The 23217-nt window shown below is 38.1% G+C and overlaps 1 protein-coding gene across 15 annotated transcripts in view; it reads left to right on the forward strand.

Annotated features, from left to right (window-relative positions):
• SHISAL1 (shisa like 1) overlaps nt 1-23217 on the forward strand; it is an 85136-nt gene that overhangs the window by 23008 nt on the left and 38911 nt on the right. For 9 of the 15 annotated variants that reach the window (XM_083802123.1, XM_083802130.1, XM_083802132.1 and 6 more), the window contains exons 1-2: nt 12497-12595; nt 20645-20858. In XM_083802123.1, coding sequence (XP_083658249.1) covers nt 12529-12595; nt 20645-20858 — 281 coding nt within the window. In that variant the 5' untranslated portion in view covers nt 12497-12528. Of the gene's footprint in view, nt 1-12493; nt 12596-15136; nt 15536-20644; nt 20859-22962; nt 23036-23217 lie in introns of those variants that run through there. The other 6 variants (XM_083802128.1, XM_083802133.1, XM_083802125.1 and 3 more) reach the window with 3 other exon arrangements.

Consider the following 23217-nt stretch of genomic DNA (forward strand, 5'->3'; position numbering starts at 1 on the left):
TTACTGTCCCAAGACACAACTGATTGTCTGGGGTATATGACTTCATCCATACTGACAAACGCATTACACGATGGGCATGAAAAGTCTTACGGTTAGTGAAAAGAAACTCACTGCAGAATGAGTGTTTGTGGTACCTGCCAAAAGATTATATTTTTATTATACAAGAGGGTCCAAAAAACTATGTGACAATAGATAGGACGTTTGCAAGCAGGCCTTGAAAGCCCATAGAGATATTAAGATTAGAGTAATATTCTGCTTATAAAATCTGCATGTATAGTGTGCTCCCTTAGAAGCTGTAGCACCAGCTTTTTTTTGGTCATATGCTAGGTTTTATGACCAGTTTTCTCTGTTGCTGATTCAAATAGAACAGCTAACACTATCGGTATTAAAGGATAATAAAATTATCACTTAATAAATTAACCAATTTCATTTTTCTGAAATACCCAAAAGAATGCATCATTGGGATTAGGTTGTGAGAAACAGTTCCCTGTGCCGATAATGGATTCTTCACTTAGACCGTGATGAAGTAATGCATATAATGTGGTGTTGCTGCAGATAGGAAATGTAGTTAATCAGCCATAATTTCCAGAAAAAAAAAATCTATTTTTTCAAATCATTCCAGTGATTTAAAACTCTACATTCTTATTTGGCTTCTTTAGCACATCTAAGTTGTGACCTGTTCCTCCCTGTCTCTGAATTTGAAGGTTGGTATGGCTGTTCTAAGATACATAACTGTGATTTAAAAAAAAAAAAAAATCTGCAAGGATGGTTTAAAGCATTATTGGTGTCCTTCATCACAATCTTTCCATACATTAAGGTGTGTATTTAATTATACACAGGTTAAGTAATTCTCCTTTGAGTTCCTTGGGTTAGAGATTTTGCAGGAGTATCTCAGAGACAATGGCAGGCATCTAGTTCCTGTCCTAAGTTGGACTTCTGACTCCGCTTTCCAGCTTTACTAAGACCAAAGGCATCACTGAGGCTTATAATGACTTCAAATTTGACTATTAATAAGTAGGGTAAGCAAAATTACCTAGCCAGGCAGTCTTTCGTGTGTAAACTGTATGAAAATTACTTAAACATCAAATGAGTTTATATTCTCATAGAGAATGAGCCTTTTTTTTTTCAGTTTCCCCTAACCTGGTCAGTTTTCACAGGAGCATGGCATTTTTAATCAGTGTTTCCTGTTTAAGTCATCAGATCTAGAAACTTGATGTGCAGTTCCCAAATTTGATATGTTCTTCGTTTATGACTGTAACTTCTCCGTGCATCATTTTCTCTCTGGAAAATAGAAATAGTACCCACTCTCCACTATTATTTTTTCATTTGTTTGGACTCTAAAGTATCTAGGAGAAGAAACAGACTGCATGACTGCAGTACTGCTTGCTAATAATCTTTGCTGTGTAACATACACGATAAATGTTATACTTTGTGTGTGTTATTTAGAGTTGGTATGTTCTGTCAATGATTTTCTGTATGCTGGTGTACAAGGTGAAGGGAGAGCAATTGTCACATTCAGAGGGACCATTTCAGAAAGTTCTGTCACGTGGAACTACATTGGCTACTGCAACCCAAAAACAAGTAATAGTTTGTTACTGCAGATGTGAGCAGCTGATCCTGTTGACTTCAAGACAAAACTCCCACTTACTTCAATAAAACCAGTATTTTACCCTAGAACTTAAATTATAAGTTACCTAAGGAGCTAATCAAAACACCGAGGAAAAGTTACTTTACACAATATGCAGAAATAAATGCCCTTTTCTGTGTTGAAGAAGCTTAAACAAATTGATCCAAATAAAAATGCATGGATGGGTCATGTTTATTTTATGAATGACTCAGACCACTTTCCATCTGCAGTGTGCTCCCTGTTATTGCATGCTGATGTAAGGTGGGTTTAGGAGGATGTTGAAACTAGAAATTAAATCCTGGTTTAAAGATGGGTGAATGGTTTTGTAGGAATGCTTTGTTTTCCACCATGGAGCCAGTTTTCAGCTTAGGGGCTGACACATACACAGGGTGGTAATTCCTGTCAGTTGCTTTGTAGTCATGAGCCTGTGTGCTTAGGGTCTTTTACTGTTGACTGGGTCATGGGGTGATTGCATTACAGTCTCCAGTATATGGTGTGAGCCCATTGACTTCCTCTCAGACATGCACATGTACCAGACAAAGGTGAAATTGTGTTTCAAGTGTGGTTGACAACAAAACTCAGTAGAGCCATAATTCTGCACCCAGCTAAATCCTATGACGGAAGCCAAGTATATTCATCAATCTTCGTAATGGCAATGAATGTTCTTTAAATGCAATTAAATTCTTTAGGCATTCAATTTTTGTATTTATGCTTCACCATTTTAAAAATGCAAAACTAATTCTTACCAGTTTTTCAACAAAGCAAACTATTCAAATAGCTATGCAGAGAGAAGTGTACATACGGATCACGTAAACAGTGGTTGCTTTTTGTAGGAATGACCCAGAATAGCATGTTAGAACCTGTTTTGGGCACGAGCTGAGCTGCAGGCCATTCCAGCCTATATATTAGGCTTTCAGAGTCTCTTTCTATAAAAATTGTCCTCTGTGTATTGCTGAAACTATTAGACATACAAATGGCAAGTGTTTGGGTAGAAGCCATTTCACAGGTACATGGCTGCATGGAGAAAAGCATGCTGTTGATGCCTGCACTTCATGACTAGATTTCACTGTATTACTGTACTTGAACACCAAGGAGTATACTCTGTATATGTAAGGTATGGATGCCCACTGGGAATATATAAATAAATGCTAAATAAAGAAAGTCCCTTCTGAATGAATTGTGGCCTGTCTGCAGTTAACACTTCTGACCGATTCCTGTTTTTTTGCTTAGCTCCAGTGGGTTCAGTGGGACGGGTGTTTCTCAGTGCTTGATCCACGTGCCATCAAGAAGCAGCATTTTTATGGAATTCTATACAAGTCTTTTCAAGTAGCTTCTCTCACACAGACCTCTGAACAGCAGAAAATCTGTAGAAACCCCGAGCTATGCATGAAAGAAGCGCTTCATGCATTCAGTAAAACAAAAGAGGCGAAGCAAATGTTGCAGCCTGTGATGCCACCATCAGCTAGCTACACAGCTTTGTTTTACCCGGTATTTCAGTTTCAAAAGTGCGTGCACACAAAAAAATGTTAAATCGATAAAAAAAATCACTTTTCTGTTGCTCTGTATCCCTTTTACCCTTCTGCTTGGCAGCCTCCACACCTACTGACAATCATCCTTTCTTTTGTCCTGCAAGTATTTCTGCCTAAGAGGAGAGGAGAATGGATTCACTAGCATTTTTCATGGTTCTGGTGCCTTGGAACTTTCAAAACAAAATTCTTGTTAACAGTTCAGTAGTGTGAGGGTTCCAAAATTTTGAGGTTTGTTTGTTTGTTTGTTTAATTAGAGTGGCTATACGCTAGTGTGGTTGCAGTAACACCAGCACATAATGCTCTAAAGCTGTTTTTTTTTTGTTTTGCTTTGTTTGTTTTTTAAAGTATTCAAGGTATAGCTGTGAAGAGTGCATTTTCAGCTGCAGAACAAGGTTGGTGTGTTTAACAGGAATGAGGCAGAAGAAGAGGTGAAAAAAAGTTACTTTCACCTTCTGCCACACAGCTTTTCTCTCCAACATTTGCTGGTTCAAGGTTCCCACACGATTTCCTTTTTACTCAGCTGGTGCAGTGACAGCTCGTTATCCTGTTCCTGTCTGTTTTAAGAACTGCCTTCACTTGTGATGTCACTGAGAAGAACGTAGGAAACATTTGGACATACCATCACAGATGTCTCGAGGAGGGCCAGTTCTTCATTTTCTGACAGGTATTTTACATCATTTTCCCAAAACCAACAACACACAACAATAGATTGTGTAGAATGTTCCCAGTTTACCTCAGGTGACATGTCTAAATTGAAGGTTTTTCTGGGTCTACTTTAACTTTTGCTTAACTTACTGCTTGTATGTTTTCACTTTTGAGCAAAAGATTTTTTTTTAAACCATTTTACAAACCCAGAGTAACAAAAGGTTAGAAACAAATCTGCTTAGATACAGAAAATAATTGTCAATGTTCAAGAATATGAGAATGAAATATAATTCTCATGCCAACAGACTTTTACCAGAAAGGTTTATTTTTCATGAGAGGCAATTTTGAACTGAAAATGGGTCAAAAGTGATCCAGCAGAGACTATAAGTAGTTCCTAGTTTTGGTACATATACAGCTGACCCCATGTTGCTGAAACTAAAGTTTACTTACTTATTTTACACCAGATACATCATTTCTTGAGATACTACATTTTTCTCAGGTGGATAGCAAAAATATACTAGCCAGGGTCACTGCTATGTTGACTTGTACGTGTTTGAATGGCTTGGGTTGGAAGAGACCTTAAAGATCATCCACTTCCAACCCCCCTGCCATGGTCAGGGATGCCTCCCATCAGACCAGGTTGCCCAAATCCCTATCCAGCCTGGCCTTGAACACCTCCATGGTGGATGGGGCATACACAGCTTCTCTAGGCAGCCTGTGCCAGTGCCTTACCATCCTCTGAATGAAAAATTTCCTCCTAACCTCTGTCTAAGTCTCTCCTCTTTTAGTTTAAAACCATTCTCCCTTGTCCTCTCATTATCTGCCTGAGCAAAAAGTTGCCCTCCATCTTTTTTTAAGCCCTCTTTTAAGTACTGAAAAGCCACAAGGAGGTCTCCCCGGAACCTTCTCTTTTCAGGCTGACCATCCCCAGCTCTCTAAGCCTTTCTTCACAGGAGAGGTGCTCCAGCCCTCTGATCATCCTTGTGGCCCTCCTCTGGACCTGCTCCAACAGCCCCACATCCTTATGGTGCTGCGGGCCCCAGAGCTGGCTGTGTCACTCCAAGTGGGGCCTCACAAGGCAGAGCAGAGGGGGACAATCCCCTCCCTCAACCTGCTACTGGCCACCCCTCTACTGATGCAGCCCAGGATGCAGTTGGCCTTCTGGGCTGCAGGTGCGCACTGCTGACTCATGCCAAGCTTTTGGTCCACCAGAACCCCCAAGTCCTCTCCGCAGGGCTGCTCTCAATGAGTTTTTCTCCCAGTCTGTGCTCATGTGTGGGATTGCCCCGATGTAGGCGCAGCACCTTGCACTTGGCCTTGCTGAACCTCCTTAGGCTCACATGGGCCCACTTCTCAAGCTTGTCCAGGTCCCTTTGGATAGCATCCCTTCCTTCTCTTGTATCGATTGACTGCACCACTCAGCTGCAAACTTGCTGAGTGTGCAAGGCGTTCTCAGGTGCTAGTATTATTCTGTAATACATGGATAAGAAATACTTGTCTATTAGACCATGGAGATTCTCAAAATGGAGATAGCTCAAAATGCAAGCTTAAGTTTCCTTAGAGAAGAGCTGTGCATTTCTTAAAGTCTGAAATGATATCTTGATTAACAGTAGAGATTTGTAATGACTTGAAATGAAACCTGTCCTTTTCTCTAGCTCTTTTAAAAAATAATTGCAAAGCTGCGTGTTTCGTTGTCATTCCTCCCTCATGGGATATCAAGAAGATCGTTCATAATTTCAGAGTCAAAATTTTGTTTCATGTTGTTTGTTCTGTGAATAGACCAGACTTTACAGTTTCATCATGATGAGTTTTATATATTAATTAATTTAATATAGCAGCCAGATTGCCAGCTGCGTGAGCTGAAACTAGAACACGGTGGCACAAAATTGCTCATCTGCTTTGTTTAGCTCAGGTATGTGTCCAGGTGTGTATCTGATCTAAGGTGTGCCTTCAAAAGACTGAGCTTAGTTGATTAAAAATAAGAGTCCTGGATGGCGATAACAAGACTCTGTCAGCTGCCTCCATCTATGCTGAATACACACAAATAAGAACATAGGCTAAATCAACACAACTGTAGCTGTTACTTTTACACATCTGACTGTCTCACTGAAGTAACTTAGGTATTTTTTCCCCAAAATGAGATCTGATGTATACAGTGAAGGGCCTGTTGCAGAACAGAAAAATTTGCACCAAGAAATTGATCACTTAACATTTTTGTGGAATGCTGCAATACAGCTACATTATAGCAATACCTTTAATATCTTAACTTTTGCTGCAGAGATGGTGAGGAATTTGGCTGTCAATAAAGATTTCATGTTAGCATAGGAAAGTTTCTCATCAGTTAAATTTTTTGATGGAAAGGTCTGAATGTACCACTGATTCTCTCAAATTAATTATGCTTTTGTATTGAATCCTTTGACTTCTCTGTCACTCTGCAGCACAATGTACTACACAGTCAGGATAGGAACTGCTAAAATTCATTTTCAATTTGCATGCACATGATGTGTCTCTCAGGGTGTAGGAAAGGGCTAAATGTATTGGTGAAAAGGGAAGGGAATAAAGAGGAAGGAGATAAATGAGCAGCTTTGGTGTTGTAATAGACAGTTGTAGCATGTACGAGTTTCTTGGCCTTCTCTTACTAATAACAACTATAGACTGCTTAAATCTCGTAAGGTGGTCTCCAGGCTGTCCTTCATTAAGAGCTGTATTTTTCATGTATGTTGTCTCTTTATAGCTATTTAGCAGGGAGGAAATAATAAACGGGAGAAGGAGGAGGGGTAGGAGGGATAAAACGAACTAATTCGTATTTTCAGTTCAAATTTTAAAAAAAATAAGGGGAAAGAATTTTATAACCAAGTAAGTGTAATATAAGTTTGTTCATCTTTCACAGTACTTAAACCCTAACTGCATGCTTTATCTGCAGTTGTGTAGATACTTCAAGCATATGTATTAAGATGTTTTTAGGGAAGTAACAAGTCATATTAATGCTCCACTCTGATCCAAAAGGTTTTCTATCAGCAATTCTTTTGCATAGGTCTGTTTTAGTTATTTAAAGTAAGACAACTGTTAACTTAAAATTTAAGTATCTGCTTTTCATAATTTTTTGAGGTTATTGCAGTGTGGAACCACATTTTCTTAGTAATCAGGTTTTATTTCATACCAATTACATTGCTGCCTTTGTAGTAAGACTGTAATTTCATTGTAATAGCATGCATGAGCTCATTCAAGATGCATTTTTCACCCCATGTTAATGTGAGAAGCTAACAGAGCTGAGCTAGAAGTTAGGTTCAGACCACAGCCTTATTTTTCCATCTGATCATAAACAGTTTTCTCAACCACTGCGGTTGTGGCCTTGGCTCCATTATATTTAGTCCCCTTACCACTGCCACAATCCAGCCTGTGTTGTCTGTTGACTTGAAATGAGCAAATAGGTTGAGAGAGACCATTTCCCTGACAGGGACCCTTCTTGTCCCAGTAATGTATGAAGTGGAGGAAAGCCAGTATGTCTCTGAGGTTAGTGAGGGCATTTCTCAGGAGGAGACTGCGGAATAAGAGAAGATGGAAATTGGAGCCTTTTGAAGCTGTCATTTAATCAGAACTGTGGAAGATGACTTCTGTGTCCCAAGAGTACAGTGGACAAAGAGGAAGGAAGCCCATCACTGCAGCTGCCATTGTGACAGGATTTCCCAGGGCCAGTCGCTGGTACTCACTAAAATTGGAAGACCTGTTGGAGATTGGTGTGAAAAGGAGTAGGAGTCCTTAATTATGTCACATGCGGTGGCATGTTTTTATGTCTGTATGGCATATTGTTATGTCTGTATGTAGATGTTCCTATCTGATTATAACATACCTACATATCTTTTGACTAACTGTGAGATTTAGCAGAAGCCCTGTGGCTCTCCGCACATTTGCAATGTTGTAATTTTATCTAACTTGGCAAGCACAGGGGTATTTAATAGAACCTTCTGAGCACTAACAAAGTATGAATTAAACAACTGAAGCTGAAACAGTGCTGCAGGCACACCACAGAAGTGTGTGATATCCTTACCATAAACTGTAGCGCAAGATTTATGAAGAGGTGTAGAGAATGTGTTCTTAAAGGAAAGATTGCAAGAAGTAGAAGTTGTGAGCCTAAGAGAAGACTGAGTGGGGGTATGATGGCACTTTTTGTATGTATTAATTGAAAGCTGACACAGAGAAAGGTGTAACCAGTGTGTCTCTGAGCAAATTGTTCTCCAGGTCCATTGGACTCAAGAGGATGGGCTTGAACAAAAGCAAAGGAGCTGCAAGTTAGGTAGAGGAAAACTTTCTAGCAATGAGATTGGACAAACACTGGAAGGGTATCGCCCTCAGAGGCTGGAAAACCCCTCTGGTGGTGATGATTCTGTAAACTTCTGCTAAGAATGTACTTAGGTGTACTTAATCCTGTGACAGAAAGATGGGTTAGATGATCTCTTGGATTGCTACTAGCCTTATCTTCTGTTATTCTGTGCAGAGAGCTAACTTATGAGACTGTGCTGATGTATTTAATAATCCTCTTGCTAGCACCTTTTTTTCTTTCTAATAACAACAACAGCAAAAATGTACAATATCTTTCAAGCACCTCACCTAAATATAGCTTTACCCTTCCTTCAGAGTGAAGGGAAAAAATATTTCTGGATAAAATCTTGCCACGTGAAATGGTTATTTCTCTTGGCAGCTTTTCTTTCAAATGATTCACTGATTCCTTTCAAGAAAACACTGCTAGATAAAAACATATGGATAACCAAAGCAGTGTACATAGCAGCAAAGAATGAGCTAGAATGTCACAGTGTGTGACTAAAGAGTAAAGTCCGGTATAATGATCTGATACATATATCTAATCACTGCATCTAGTGATCACACGGTGAGGGGGGAGGTTAAACGCAAATGAGTTTGGTTTCTGTAGTGGTGGTGAGATTAGAAGGTGCAGTGCAACCACAGGCTCTGTCAGCTGGAACAAAAAGCAATGTTGTCTCATATTAATGTCTATTCTCCTTGATCATAACATCACAGCACCTTTCTTTTGAATTTTGTTCTCTTTGAATCATTCATTGTTGCATCTTCTGCAAGCAAAAGCAATATTCCTAACATAATCCTTGTTTTGTGAAAAGACAGCAAAGCGCTTAGGAAAAAAAAAAAAATGTAAGGACCATTACTTCTGTCTCATAGTAGAAATGTTGAAATGCTGGGGGAGGGGGGAGGGAGGGAGGGGAACCACCACCCTCTAAAACTGTGATTCCCAAGCTATTTCTTCAGCCTAATTTATGATGTAGCTGCAGAGACACTTGCAATTGCAGAAAAGAGGAGGTGGTGTAAGGCTAGGAATGGGTTGTCAAGGGACAGGGAAAAGAATGGGTGTTCCCCTTTCTACCACACTGACCACAAATAAGCTTGAAATGGTGCATTGAAAATTAAAATCGGTGCATTAGACCACACATCTAATCACCAATGTACAGAACAAGGAAGAAAACCTAATCTCTTAGCTTCCAGGCCCTTTTCCTTTTCCACTGGGTTTGTCACAAGCTGTTTGAATTTTATAAAAAGAAAACAACAACAAAAAATTGTCTTTCTTCAAATGTTGTTGTTTTTTAAAAAATAAAAATTAAAAAATTAAAACGGTGAACAGGCTGCCCAAAGGAGTTGAGGAAGCCCCATCCCTGGAGGTGTTCAAGGCCAGGCTGGATGGGGCTTTGGGCAACCTGGGCCGGTGGGAGATGTCCCTGCGCATGGCAGGGAGGTTGGAATTAGGTGGTCCTAAAGGTCCCTTTCAATTCAAACCATTCTGTGATTCTATATGTACATTTATATGTGTATGTATATATACATATATACATACATCCACTGGCTGGTGTCATGATACACCATATCACTGTATGTATACATATACACTGATTGGTGGATGATACACCAGATCTCTCTCTCTCTCTCTCTCTCTCTCTGTCTCTCTCTGTCTGTCTGTCTGTCTCTCCCTCTGTGTCATTTTCCTGGCCTCTTTTACATGTCTCTACCATTCAAGTCTCCTCACTCTGATCTTCTGAGCTGGCAAGCATCACAAAACTTGGATTAAAATGCCATAATCATTGTTGCCACTTTTTATTGGACATAATTGGGTAAATTTTCCCCTCCCTGAAACGCTTCTAAGTTTCTGTAGATTTCTTTCTTCTAGTAAAGTTGCACTCCATTGCCAGTAAGACTGTACTTTTTAAAAAATATGCATCTTATTTGTAGTCTGAGTTAGTCTTCCATAGCTGACACACTATATTGTTATTTTGCATCGTTTTCATTTCCTGATCAAATTACATACTACTTAATAAACTATTTTACAAAAATCTATGATGTTATTACTGTCTTTATTAGGCAGCCTTCATCGACATCAATACTGAAACATACAATTTACTTTCTACAAGCCCACTGTGATATGCATTAATTATATTACTCTCCTTAACTAGTTATTAATTGGGTTCTATATTAAGCATTCTATTAACTTTCTCCTTATCATTCTCACAAGCTTAAAATTACCTGGATTATCCAATTTACTGCTTAAAATGTCATTAGATTTCTTCATGTCCTTTGAAAGCCACCATAGTTTACCAACAGAAGTAACAAGAAAAGGATATATATGCTCCCCAGCCATCTCTTCTGAAATAACTGGACACAAATTACACAGAATTGCAGATTTAAAATTATGAACTTTGGTATTAACTCATTAATGTCATCCTAAATTATTCTTCGTATGGAATTATTTAATAGTCTCAGCTATACCAAACATCTGTGTCTCCCCAGATACACAACATAAGTGCTTATTGATCTCTTTTTAATTAACTGTTACTAAAGCCAAGATTTTCTTCTTGTAATGAATCACTATTGGAATTCCTGCTGCTTTGGTTTACACAGGAAAAAAATCTTATTCTCTTTATTCCTTACAATATGGGTAATAGCTTGTTCTTTTAATCAGTTTTGCTTGATTAAACTTCCACATTCTTAACCTTTGTCTTATACTCAGTGTTACTCTTTTTTTAATGAAATTCTACCTTTAAATCTGATTGATATTTTAATTGATGTGATATTCCTTCGGAAAAAGGTGACGGCTTTTTCAAACAGAGTTGGTGCTTAGAGAAATATTCTTAATATGCTCCTACTTAGCGTTCATAATTTTCTGTCCCATTTTTTCCCTTCATAGTGTTATGGCCTCTAATAGTTTTCCCGTTTGAGGAATTGATTTATTTTAAAGCTACAAGCATTATAGTGGTTTGGACTTTAGTCGCACTTGCAGATTACAGTGTAATCTATCATGATTTCTTGTACAGAAGTTAGCACTGATTTTTAGGTTTGTGATCTGTTCTCTTCATCTGCTAAGATGCCTTCTTACAGAATTTACTTGTGCTGAACATGTATTTTTTTATTACTGAGAAATCTGTTGTCCCTAAACACTTTGTAAATAGCACTGTGTCTCCCCTCCTCCTGTGCCAACAAATGTTACTCAGAATGCAGTTATTTATGATAATAATGCTAATATTTTCTCCCTTTTTTAAAATACGGGTGCAGTTGCCTCGGTATTTAATTTGGTGCTGTAGTCTATAGTAGGCATCAATTAGTAAACTATATTTTATTTATCTGTTATACGGTACTGATTTCGTAAGCATTTGGTATCATGTTTCTCTTGAGATGTCAGAAACAATTTAATTGTTGACATAAATTGCCATTTTCCTCTCATTTTTCCAAGCTGCTCCTTTATAAACACCTTATTTTTTTTTTTTTGGTGGGGGGAGGTACAAACACCCAAGTATTTGATGTGTCCCACCAACCTTCATCAGAATCACCTCATCTGTCTGGTTTATAGCCTGAGCTCCTAGTGTTATACAGATCAACAAATTACTTCTTCATTATTCTCCAATGTCCGTGTGCGTTCAGGATGCTGAAGACCAGTGTTAGTCTGCATTAGCAATGACAAGAGGATAGGGTACCAGATGTTCCTACTGGTGTTGATGATGATGTTTGCACTGGGATAGAACCTCCACCATAGCTACGTGATCTACAGCTGGTGATGTTGAATCAAGGTGGATGTAAGATGTGTGGATTCCACCAGTTGTGGAGCTGTTTTACAAAAAGACTAGGAGAGCCTTTTTATGAACACCTGCCAGCCAAACAAGAAATAAGAATAATCCCATGAAATGCTTTGATTTTAATGAAAAAACATTTTTTGAAATGTTTCCAACCATCTCACTTTCTGAACGACTGCACCCTCTAATGGGGTAAAACAGATTGACTTTCAAACCAGCCAATTTACTTTTATATTGTTTATATCCTTCTAGTTCTTATAGGCAAAATACAACAGCCCATTCATGAAACAATAAACTAAGCGCAATCGTGCTGAACTTAGATTACAGAGGAAGTGTGAACATCCAAAAAAGACTTAATTTAAATTAAATTTATCTTTACCCTGGGTTAATGAAAAGTATATAAATAGCTGTATACATTCAGGGTAAAATGAGAAAGGAATGAACAAGAATTTATTTCTCTTCTAAAACCCGGTCCAGAAAGACATATGATTTTTTTTTTCTTATTGTGTGAAACAATCTCAGTCAACCAAAGCTTTGTGGGGAAGCACATGTTTGAACAAATGAAAATGAGATGAAACAGACACTTAACCATATTGTTGCATCTTGTCAAACAGGTGATTCTGTAATGGACCAATGAAAGCCAACGATGACAAGTTGTGGTCAGCAGCCCTTGAATGTGCTGATGGTTCTGCTTTCATTGCTCTTGTCAGCAGGTAACTTTTGTACCTTGAATTTATCTTTCACTGATATATGTCACAGGGAAAAATTAATTTCAGTTTAATACTGAATTCCTACAAAACAAGATCAAATGGATTGTTAATTGAATAGCATAAAGCATCTTTGCATTTAATAACTAAAGCTGAAATTTGAAATGTAACTGAAAATTTAGTTCAAGATATCAAAGGTGGTGGGCACAGACATGGTAAAGCAGACTGAAAATTTAGAAGAAACAAAACTACTGTTTAGATATACTAGTTTTTCAGCTCATCTAAAAGAAAAAAAGCAACCTCTGCAACCATCCATCTGCAACCATCTTGCTAAACGACCATTTCTTAGAAAAAGAGTAAGTTGGGTTCCAGATTTTTATAAGTGTACACAAGACTATATGAGCATGTGAAGCATTGAATATGAAACGTAAGCTGTTTTTGAGATGAGTATAAGTTAGATATGATGTTATTTATTTTAAATACATAGATTCTTAAATAAAAGTGCATGACGTTGCAGTATGCGAGTATTGTGTTATTTTTCTGAATCTGAAGAATTGACTGTTCCAGGGAGTAGGCACATGTTTTTTTCTCTAGGTGCTTGTTAGATCTGCCCTAGATGTTTGCTACTAGCACACAGAGATGTTTTGTGCAGAAATCTGTCAGCTGTTAGACTGAGAATTAGTTGAGTGCTATGATTACTAGTTGCATTTGTTCTTCAGGAGTTATCTATAGCATTAAAGTTTTTTGTAGTGATGGATGATTTTAAAAAAGAGGAGAAGGGGGGAGAAGGATATTCACAGTCCAAATATGTTTGGTTCTACGTATTTCAAACTCTGAGTACATACAACCTCTTTTACCCTCCATTCTTGAACTGCTTTTTAATTCAAAAGGAGATTTTTGTCATCATTGCTTCATACTCCCTTGTAGTACGCATCCATAATCACCATACTTAAAACTTCACCGGGTATTATATATCTTAAAGTTATCTTTGTGCTCCAGTAAGAGTTGTTACGGTACTGTATCTATGTAATGCCTGTAATATCGAGTGTAATATCGAGTGTAATATCCTCATCAATTAGTTGAATCATGCATTTTCTTGCCTACAATCTCAATGCTTGTTTGCAAGTGTTCAAGCTGATTCTTACTAATGACAGTTTATTCTCTAGCTATAACTGACACACTCCTTTAAACTGAGCTGAAATCAAAATCTAAATGCAAAAGTCCTTTTGAGTTCCCTAGATTTACAGACTTCTGTCTCTAAGATCATTCTTTACTTCCAAGTCTGATATATTAAGTTGTGCAATCTTAATACTGAAGTTCTCAAGTCTATATGCATGGCTGAAAACTGCAGTTAAGAATTGGAAATGTAACTGTCAATGGAAGGAAAGTATAGGCACAAGTGACAGGAAGGCTCTCAGAGCAGCTGTTCTCAGGGCCCAGTCTTTGTTTTGTCAGAAAAGGAGAGAAGCAGTGGCAGTGGAACAAACTTAGGTTAGGTGTTAAGGTGGTGACTCAGAATGAGGATAAAGTTTGGCAGCTTTACCCATGTGGCTAGGAAGAAGATGCAGTTGCCCAGTGTGGGCAAAAAGCTCTCAGAGCAAGGAGAAATAATTCTGAAAAGAAAGGGTTTAGTTTGGAGTAGGTAGGCTGTGGCTCTGTGTAGGGAAGAAGGGAGTATAAAATCAGATTGGGAATACCGAGACTTCAGACTAACGTTATTTCAATGTTATCAAGATCACAATGCACACAATTTTAGGATTTGTGGACATTTATTAATTTTACTAACCTGATAGGGACTGCCTAATAAAGGGAGGACTGGCATGCAGTCATACCATAAGAATATTCTTTCAGGCTACTTAACTCCTACATTTATTTTGCAGGAATGTTGATGCTTAAACTCATGTAGGAGATTGAAACACATTTATAAAATCAGGGATGGCAGCAAAGCAAAAAGTGAGGGATTATTTGCACATTACAGTAATTATCCTTTCAAGGAAAAAATTAATGTCTGTTTATCAAAATTGTCAGAGGCTTTCAAATTATTGTCATTGTGCTAAATAAAATGTATATATATGAACATTTGTATAGATTCATACAGAAAGCTTATAAAGATCAACCATTCTCAAAACTTGGTACTTTACAAATTTGGTAGCTAAATTAAAAAATACACAGATTAACTGTTAACAGGTAGTGCAGTAGTAACTTGATGTACACTGGTTGTTTACTTTTTATGGTAGATGCATTTTAAGATGAGCTCAAAACAGTCATTTGAAGCATGACAGACCATTCTCCAGAAATTATTAGGAAGAGATAAGAGCATCTATATCACTAACCTGTTCAATAATACATTTCAAAACTAGGATGAGAATTTGCACAAGCAATTCCACTTCAGTAACAGCTGCAATCTTTGCAACAGACAGCTTAAAGCCTTGCAGTTGCCCCAGTTTTATCATAATGATATCAGCAGAGGTAAGGCTCTTTCATGCTCAGGATTTAAGTTATTTTCCAGAAGAATACTTTGTAAAATATTGTGCTTTGTTTTCTCAGGAAATCGGAGATCCAATAAAGACAGCAACTGAAATTACACAGATTGTAATAAATTGATAAAGGTTTTTCACTGTGTACTGGATTTGGCTGGCATGGGATTAATTTTCTTCACAACAGCCCCCGTGATACCCTGTTATAGACTGGTGACCAAACAGCATCAGTAACACACCAGTGTCATAGCTGTGGCTGAGCGCCATCAAGGCCTTCTCTGATTCTCATTGCTCCCGTCCCTCTCACCAGCAAGGAGGCTGCAGGGGCACATTGCTGATGCCCCTGAACCCAACTGACCAAAGTGATACTCCAGAGCAGATAATGTCGTGCCCAGCCATAAAACTGGAGCGAGAGTTTTTTTGAAAATTGCCATTGCCTGGGGACTGCTTAGGCATTGGTCTGCTAGTGGTGAGTGATTGCTTTCACATCACCTATTTTTTTCTTTCTTCTTCTTCACTTATTAAACTTCCTTTATCTTGACCCACACTTTTTTTGCTTTGCCCTTCGTATCCTCTCCCCCATCTCCCTTGGGGGGAGGAGTGAGTGAGCGGCTCTGTGGTGATCAGCTGCATACTGGGTTTAGCACAGTGACTATCAGATTCAGACCTGAATTAATACATCACTTTATGCTTTTTCTTGTCTATTTATTTTAATCACTGATACACATTTTACTATTTAGGGGTTTGTTTGGGAATACATTTTATTAGAGGCATAACTCATGATCTGACCTGATTGTTACTTTCTATTCTCCCTCCTTTCTGTAGTCACCCTTCCCCGAGTTTTGACCACCAAAGAAGTTTGGGTTTAATTTTCCTTTTAAAATGTACTGAGAACCTGTCTAGGGATCGGGGAATATTTCACATATGTGGATAAATAAACTACTTTTCAGTGAGGAGTAATCTAAACCTCTCAAAGTTCTATAGCCTTCTAATGCATTCTCACTATTCAGTTTCTGTCACAGCACTGAATAATTTCAGAAGCATGGAAGTATTCAATTGCTTGTGAAACGTAAAGAACAATTTTAAATTCTAACAACATGCACTAAATGCATGCACAAGTCAGGTATAGCCTCACAGGGCTGCTGTTCTCTTGTGGTAGTTTAACCTGGGTGTAATTCACCCAAGATAAGTTGTAGTAATAACATGAAAAATAGTATTTTTGCTATCCTTTTATTTTCAAAACCAGTTCTGGCATTTTTCCTTAAAATGTCCCAAACTTGAAACAACAATCTATACTAAACACTTCAAAAATTACTAATGTGTAATTAGTTGTAATATAACATTTTAAAAGGAAAAATAAGTTAATATATCTTAAGCCTTAAAAGGCATTATACCAAAAATAATTATGCCTGCATTTTTTATTGTATATATATTGCAATATAGATATCTATAAATAAAATATACAAGTGAAAAGCAGGTATAATGAGATAAGTGTATGTGTCTTACTACATTTTTTTTGCACAGCTTTTTCAATAAGGCACATGTATCTTCCTTTGAAGCATCTGAAGCTAGCCATTTATCAGAGAAGGATTAGATGGGTGCTCTCCTGCTCAATACTGAAAATAAAAATGCTGTGAATAAACATCACTACTGAAGTGCAGTGCTATGCTATGAAGGCTACCACTTCACTCAAATTTATTAGGCACAATAATAATATGACTTAGAAGATAGCTTCCTGATTTTGAAGAGACTTACAGTAAAACACTAGGCAAGCATTACCTTGACATGCTACTTTGTATGACTACTAGAAATGGGTCAACTTCCTTTCCTTTTTTTTTTTACTAGGAACAGTGACTAATGTTACTATACGCAATGTAGTGCATGTAATGCACCCTTGCAAGCTGGTACCAAACACTTAGGGCCCTTTACGAATGCTTAACCATGTGCATTTAATACCATTTGGCTTGCCCTAGATCATCCATGTGTGCACTGGACCTATGAGAGACCTCTACCTCCTCCACTGAAAGCTGGAGACAGGCTAGGGAAATCTTAGCTGGCACTGGAGTCCTGTATTTAAGGAACTGAATCAAGCTGCCATTCTTTCTAGGAAACAAATAATTAGCTAAAAGCTCTGTTTGGTTTATGAATTTATTTCCTGCCACATGTCTCAGATTTTCAAATAAATAAATAATGCATAGATAAAAACTAATATGATGATGGAACAGAGTGCACCCTCAGCAAGTCTGTTGATAATACAGATGTGGAAGGAGTGGCTGATAGGCCAGAGGGTCATGTTGCTGCCATCCAGAGGGACCTGGACAGGCTGGAGAAATGGGCTGACAGGAACCTCATGCAGTTTGATAAGGGAAAGTGTAAAGTCTTGTCCCTAAGGAGGAACAACCCCATGTACATGTACATGCTGGGGCTGCCCAGCTGGAGAGCATCTTGGCAGAAAAGGACCTGGGTGTCCTGGTAGATACCAAGCTGGATGTGAGCCAGCAGTGTGCATTTGCCACGAAGAAGGTAATGGTATCCAGTACTGCATTAGGTAAAGTATTGCCAGTGGGTCAAAGGAGGGGGTCCTTCCCCTCTCCTCAGCACTGGTGAGACCACACCTGGAGCGCTGTGTCCAGCTCTGGGCTCCCCAGTACAAGAGAATTGGACATGCTGGAAAGAATCCAACAAAAGGTCATTAAGATGAAATGACTGGAGCATCTCATATGAGGAAAGGATGAGAAAGCTGGGGTTATTTAGTACAGAGAACTGAAGGCTCAGGTGGGAATTTTAATGTATGTAAATACCTGAATGGGAAATGCAAAGAGGACAGAGCCAGGCTTTGTGCCCAGTGCCAGGAGAAGAGGCAGTGGGCACAAACTGGCAGACAGGAGGTTCCCTCCGAACATCAGGAACCCCTCTGTGCTGTGCAGGTGAGGGAGCACTGGCACAGGTTGCCCAGAGAGGTTGTGGAGTCTTCTCCTTGGAGATCTTTAGAAGCCACCAGGTCCTGGGCAACCTGTTCTGGGTGGCCCTGCTAGAGCAGGGATTGGACCAGGTGGTCTTTGTTCCAACCTCAGCCATGGTGATCTTTCTAAACTTAATCAATCCTGGAACACTTACATCATTGTTGTGTTAATTAAATGGGGAGGGGACAGGGAAGTTAGTATATGTTCAAACAAATACATGGTCATGCAATTACCTGCTTTGTGGATGTTGCGACAGAATTTGAACATGCATATTTGTTGTAAGAGTTACAGAGGCTCACCTAGGTCTAAGGAAAGAAAATTTATTTACAGGTTATAGTGTCATTGGATTTGGAACGCAGATTTTTCCCAAGCAGGGCAAGAGCAGATACACAATCAGTTTTCCTATTATCTGTGTTCCTTTTGAAATAATAGCATTCTTCTAGCACCTCAGTTTTTGACTGACATCATCTACAAAGGGATCTTCTCTGTTGTTAAAGTAATGATGACAGGCATGCATATGCATGTATATATATATATAACATGAACAATAGACGCATTATCGTACCAATCAGCTGAAATTACTTACTTCTGTGCTTATATATATACTGTGCTTTCCTAATATTAGGGCTTAGGTTCATCTCAACTAATTTTAGGAATGAAGCTGAGGTATGAGAAAGGAGGATAGCTGCCGTAGGGTCTACAAACCATAGAGATAGAGGCAAGTAGAGAGAGGAAGTTATAGAGGGTGATTCATATTTTATATAGGTTTGATCGTCCTCTGGAGGTACTCATCTATTTGTTTTTAAAGACAATTGTGATTACAAAAACTGAGTTTTCACCCTAAACATGTATGTCCTATTACCAAGGCAGACTGCATGTCAGGTAGCTAAGAAACTGAACTTGGCATGAGAAGATGGAAATGGATTCCTGCACTGCTGTAGACGTCATGAGATCCTCAAGCAATTTGTTTAGGCCTTACTTTAGCTATAATAAACAAAATACTTAAGTACTTTAAGCTGTAAAATGTTTAGAGTGGTTTTCCTTCACTCAGAGGGGAGTACAAGTTACCTTGTTTTCTCCTCATTGTAGCGCTCTGTTATTTGTTTTGTGCTCCCTCTATACACATAGAGAAATAATCTCCACTGCAATAATCCTTCAAATGTGACTAGGCCCACAGAAAAAAAGAGTGGGAGAAACTTGAAAATAATATATTTACTTTAGAAAATTGAGAAAATGCAATTTCAGATCAATGGGGACTGTGTGTGGAGAGATACAGCACAGTTAAGCTAAATCCGTACAAGTCATTATCTGTATCCACTTGTACTGGTAAACTGATAGAAAAATCATACACCAAGTTACAAGAGTTAATTCCGTCAGTCTAAAGTGAGTATCTTTAACTTGTGTAGCCTTACAAAGTGCAGCTGCCCACAGCATTGCTGTGCCTCTGTTCTCTAATGAGAGTGAAAACATTATACTGCTAGTTCTGTACTCAGACTCTTGACTTCAACATTTTGCTTTCCTTCAAGTGAGAGGCTCTGTATGGTACATGTAATCTTAAACAACGCCACAGGGCCTACTGCAACAAAAATTATAAATCAGTTAAAATGTTGGCAGTGTGTGGAGCCAAATATTGGCTATAGGCTTTTCCTTTGCAAGCCTTTTCAGATGTACCAGGAAGTCACATGCAGGTGGTTAAGGACCATGCTGGAAGGGATTCCTGTGCTGCTCCTCTGCATGCTTGATTAGCTCTGGCAAACTGAGATGCTTGCAAAGCTTCTAGTTCAGAGCTGTTTGTAACCATTAGGCTGCCTGCAGTCTTACCACATAGATGTAACCGTGGTGTGCCAGGCACCACACAGCAAGCAGCCTCGAGTCTGCATTCTAAGGATATATATGGAGAGCATTTCTATTTATTTGTTTATTTATTTTCAGGGAAAATGATGGTGAAATCATTGTGACATTCTTCAGAAAAAAAATGTTCTCAGAGATGTAATAAACACTTCACATGAAAATTTAATAAAGAAGACCTGTAAGAACTCCCAGGAGTAGCTACATTTCTATTAGTTCTATATCATTGCAAATTTGGAGTTGTTCAGATCTGTTATACTGTTTTGTACTTACTATTTATGGCAGAATAATCCTTATCAAAGAATTACCTTTACAGTGGAAGAGCAATTTTTTGTCAGTAACTGTGACTGTATATCAAGTGTCTTCAAACTTTTATTGCAGTTTTTACATAGTTTTTTTGTTTTTATGAAGTCATCACAGTAAAATCAAACATGAACATTGTTAGGTCTTTGTGGTTATCTGTATATTTAGTGTGTGCAGTATGAAAATGTTTCCCTGGATAATTTTGGGTTTCTTGCATGAAGAGCATTTCTTCTCATCCCTTAAAAGAAATAATAATCAGAACCGCAGCAATAATAACAGTCAAAAAACATGAAAACATGCTAAATGTTTTAGTATTAAATGATACAAAGTTGAAAGTTCTGAAATGTTAACATTTTTCAGAAATCAAAGAAAAATGTTTAAGCTTAACCAATGAAAAATTACAGTTTATTGCCTACATATAACACAAGTAACTTACAAAGCCAATATTTTTCTTTGTTTTATAGTGTTGTCTGCACATTTTCGGGTCTGCGAGCCATATACAGACTACAAAGGTCGCTACCACTTCGGTTTTCACTGCCCCCGTCTTTCTGACAATAAATCTTACATCTTTTGCTGTCACCATAACAACACAGTATTTAAATACTGCTGCAATGAGACAGAATTTCAGACTGTTATGCAGATGAACTTAACAGGGAATGCAGATGGATATATGCATAAGTAAGTACATGAGTTTTTAAAGTGCTCTTCACTAAACTGTTCCTGGTCTAGTAACATAGTGTGAGGTGTACTTAATGATGGAAGCAATTAGAATAATTGTGTACACACAGAAACATTGCTAAAAGGTTTTTGCTTACAGAACTCCTAAAAGAAAAGCATATTTAGCTTTGCTTTTGTTGCTTTGACACCTACTATAAACATCGCCAGGACAGTATGTATGTAAAAGTTGCATTTAAATGTAAGAAATAGAGAGTTACATATAAAAGTTACAAACTAAATGTCTCTCCCCAACCTCAGTCTTATCCAAACTATATTTAAATGAATATCAGTTAAAAAAAAAAAAAAAAAAACTAAATAATGAAAAGTATTTGCTTATATGCCAACACCGTGTCGTCTTCTTGCCTGTTACTTGAGATACTTTCATGTTGTTCTGAGACCTATCCTCCAAGTTAAATATCACTGATTTTTTTTCCTGAGGAACTAATATGTAGCAAGGAGATGTTTGTTACTGATTACCTATTTATAATGGCTAAATATTCACTTGTGATCTGTATCCTACTTCTTATTTGATATTCTGGCCACAGTAATCCACTGTTACTTCTTTTGGTTCAGAGGACAAATTCCAGCTGATGTAAACCTCCAGGGTCAAGTTCTGATCTATCTGCTTTCCCCTGTCAGTTTATTCTTGTATCCAGCCCCTCCAGGGCAAGAAGGGGGTTGATTAAAGACAACTGGAACTCCAGTCTATTGATTTTTTTGGTTACTACAGGGATTTCAGTGTTTTCTTCTCTGGAGCAAAACTTGGTCAGTGTGTTGTCATTCATTCGTATGAGACAAGGTGCAAGTCTGCTAGGAGACTATGGTGCTGGCATACTGATGTTGGCTCTTTAGCTCACTGTGTGCAGCTGCAGCCAGCAGCAGGCAACCCAATGTCAGCAAACTGTTGTCTTCCTTAACAACCACCTCTCATACAGCTCTGCCTAGCAAAGTTTGAATCTTGTATAAATGTAAAAATCGCATACCCTAACTTCACAGGTGTTAGTGGCAATCACGTAGTATAAAGAAGCCTGTATCATGTGTAGTATAAAAGAGTTATGATTGCAAAATATCCCCTGGCATGTAGCACCTTTCCCTGCCTCCTGCTTTTTCTGTTTGTGTGCCCACTCGTGTACATGTACACACATGCACCTGCACCCACAAAAGTAAACATGTAGAGCTGTTCATATTATAGGGCTGTGGTGTGTGAGCAGTTCATCAATGGGAAAGAAGGCTATTTGGTATTCTATGGGCTACAGTGTCTCATTTTAATTAAAATACTTAGAGCCTAATGTATGTGTTATTTTAGTTATAATCTAGCAATCATTTTTTTAAGTCGTCTCAAGCAAAAGAGAAAGCTACTTATGTATACGTGTTTATTGGCAAGAGTCATTGTTGAGAACCACCTTCAGATTTCTTTCCACATATGTCTTCAGACCAGAATTTCCTGTGGACATTAGCTACATGCTGATCTTTTGCGAATATAGGTGAAAACATGTTAAATACAATAAAAAGCTTTTGGAGATGTAGTTTAGAGAAGTGCCAGAGTGGAACCAGTATTCCCTTTGTGTAAGTTCCTGAAATATTACCTCTGATAGTTCCATCAGGGCCAGGAAAATGAGGGGAAGCTAACTTTCTATTTAAAACTCCTCCAGTGTAGTGAGAGGGAAATATCATCATCCTGAGCTCACTGAGGTTGGCAGGAGACTTCCTAATAATGTTAATATGCTGTGGAGGGGCAGAAAAATGAGAAGCCTAGATGCCTACATTAAGACCATTGTAATAAACATCTTAATACACTCTGACTTTATTTAACATGTGTGATAATTTAATTTCATCTGGATTCTAATACATCTAGGGTTCACTTTACTGTTAGAAAGTCAGCTATTTATTTAGATCTAATTTAACACACCACTGAAAAAAAGCTTCTAGTGAAACTGTGGCTGTGGTTGCACTGTGGCCGGGGAGAATAATTTAGGATATGGGAATAGCATTGAACTGAAAAAATATATATAGTTTTAAGGGAAGAGTGATTCAATATCATTATTTGATTTATTTTTCTCCATAGTCATTCTTGTGATCATCAAAACACACCTCTTGTTTTATCATACAGTTGATGGAAAAAATTAATGAAGTCACAGGTAACTTCTTTGTCACAGTGCAGATGAAACACATTCCTTTCTACAGTCATACAGTGTAACTGTAGCCAGATTTATTTACATTATTTCCATTACCATAACTAAAGATTCCTCTGTTTTGGTAACTGCAGAATACTGGGCTATTATATCTTTGCAATCATGCATACTAATCAGCTTATAATATT

The sequence above is a fragment of the Anser anser genome (genome assembly GCF_964211835.1).
Source record: "Anser anser genome assembly, chromosome: 1".
Classification (NCBI taxonomy): domain Eukaryota; kingdom Metazoa; phylum Chordata; class Aves; order Anseriformes; family Anatidae; genus Anser; species Anser anser.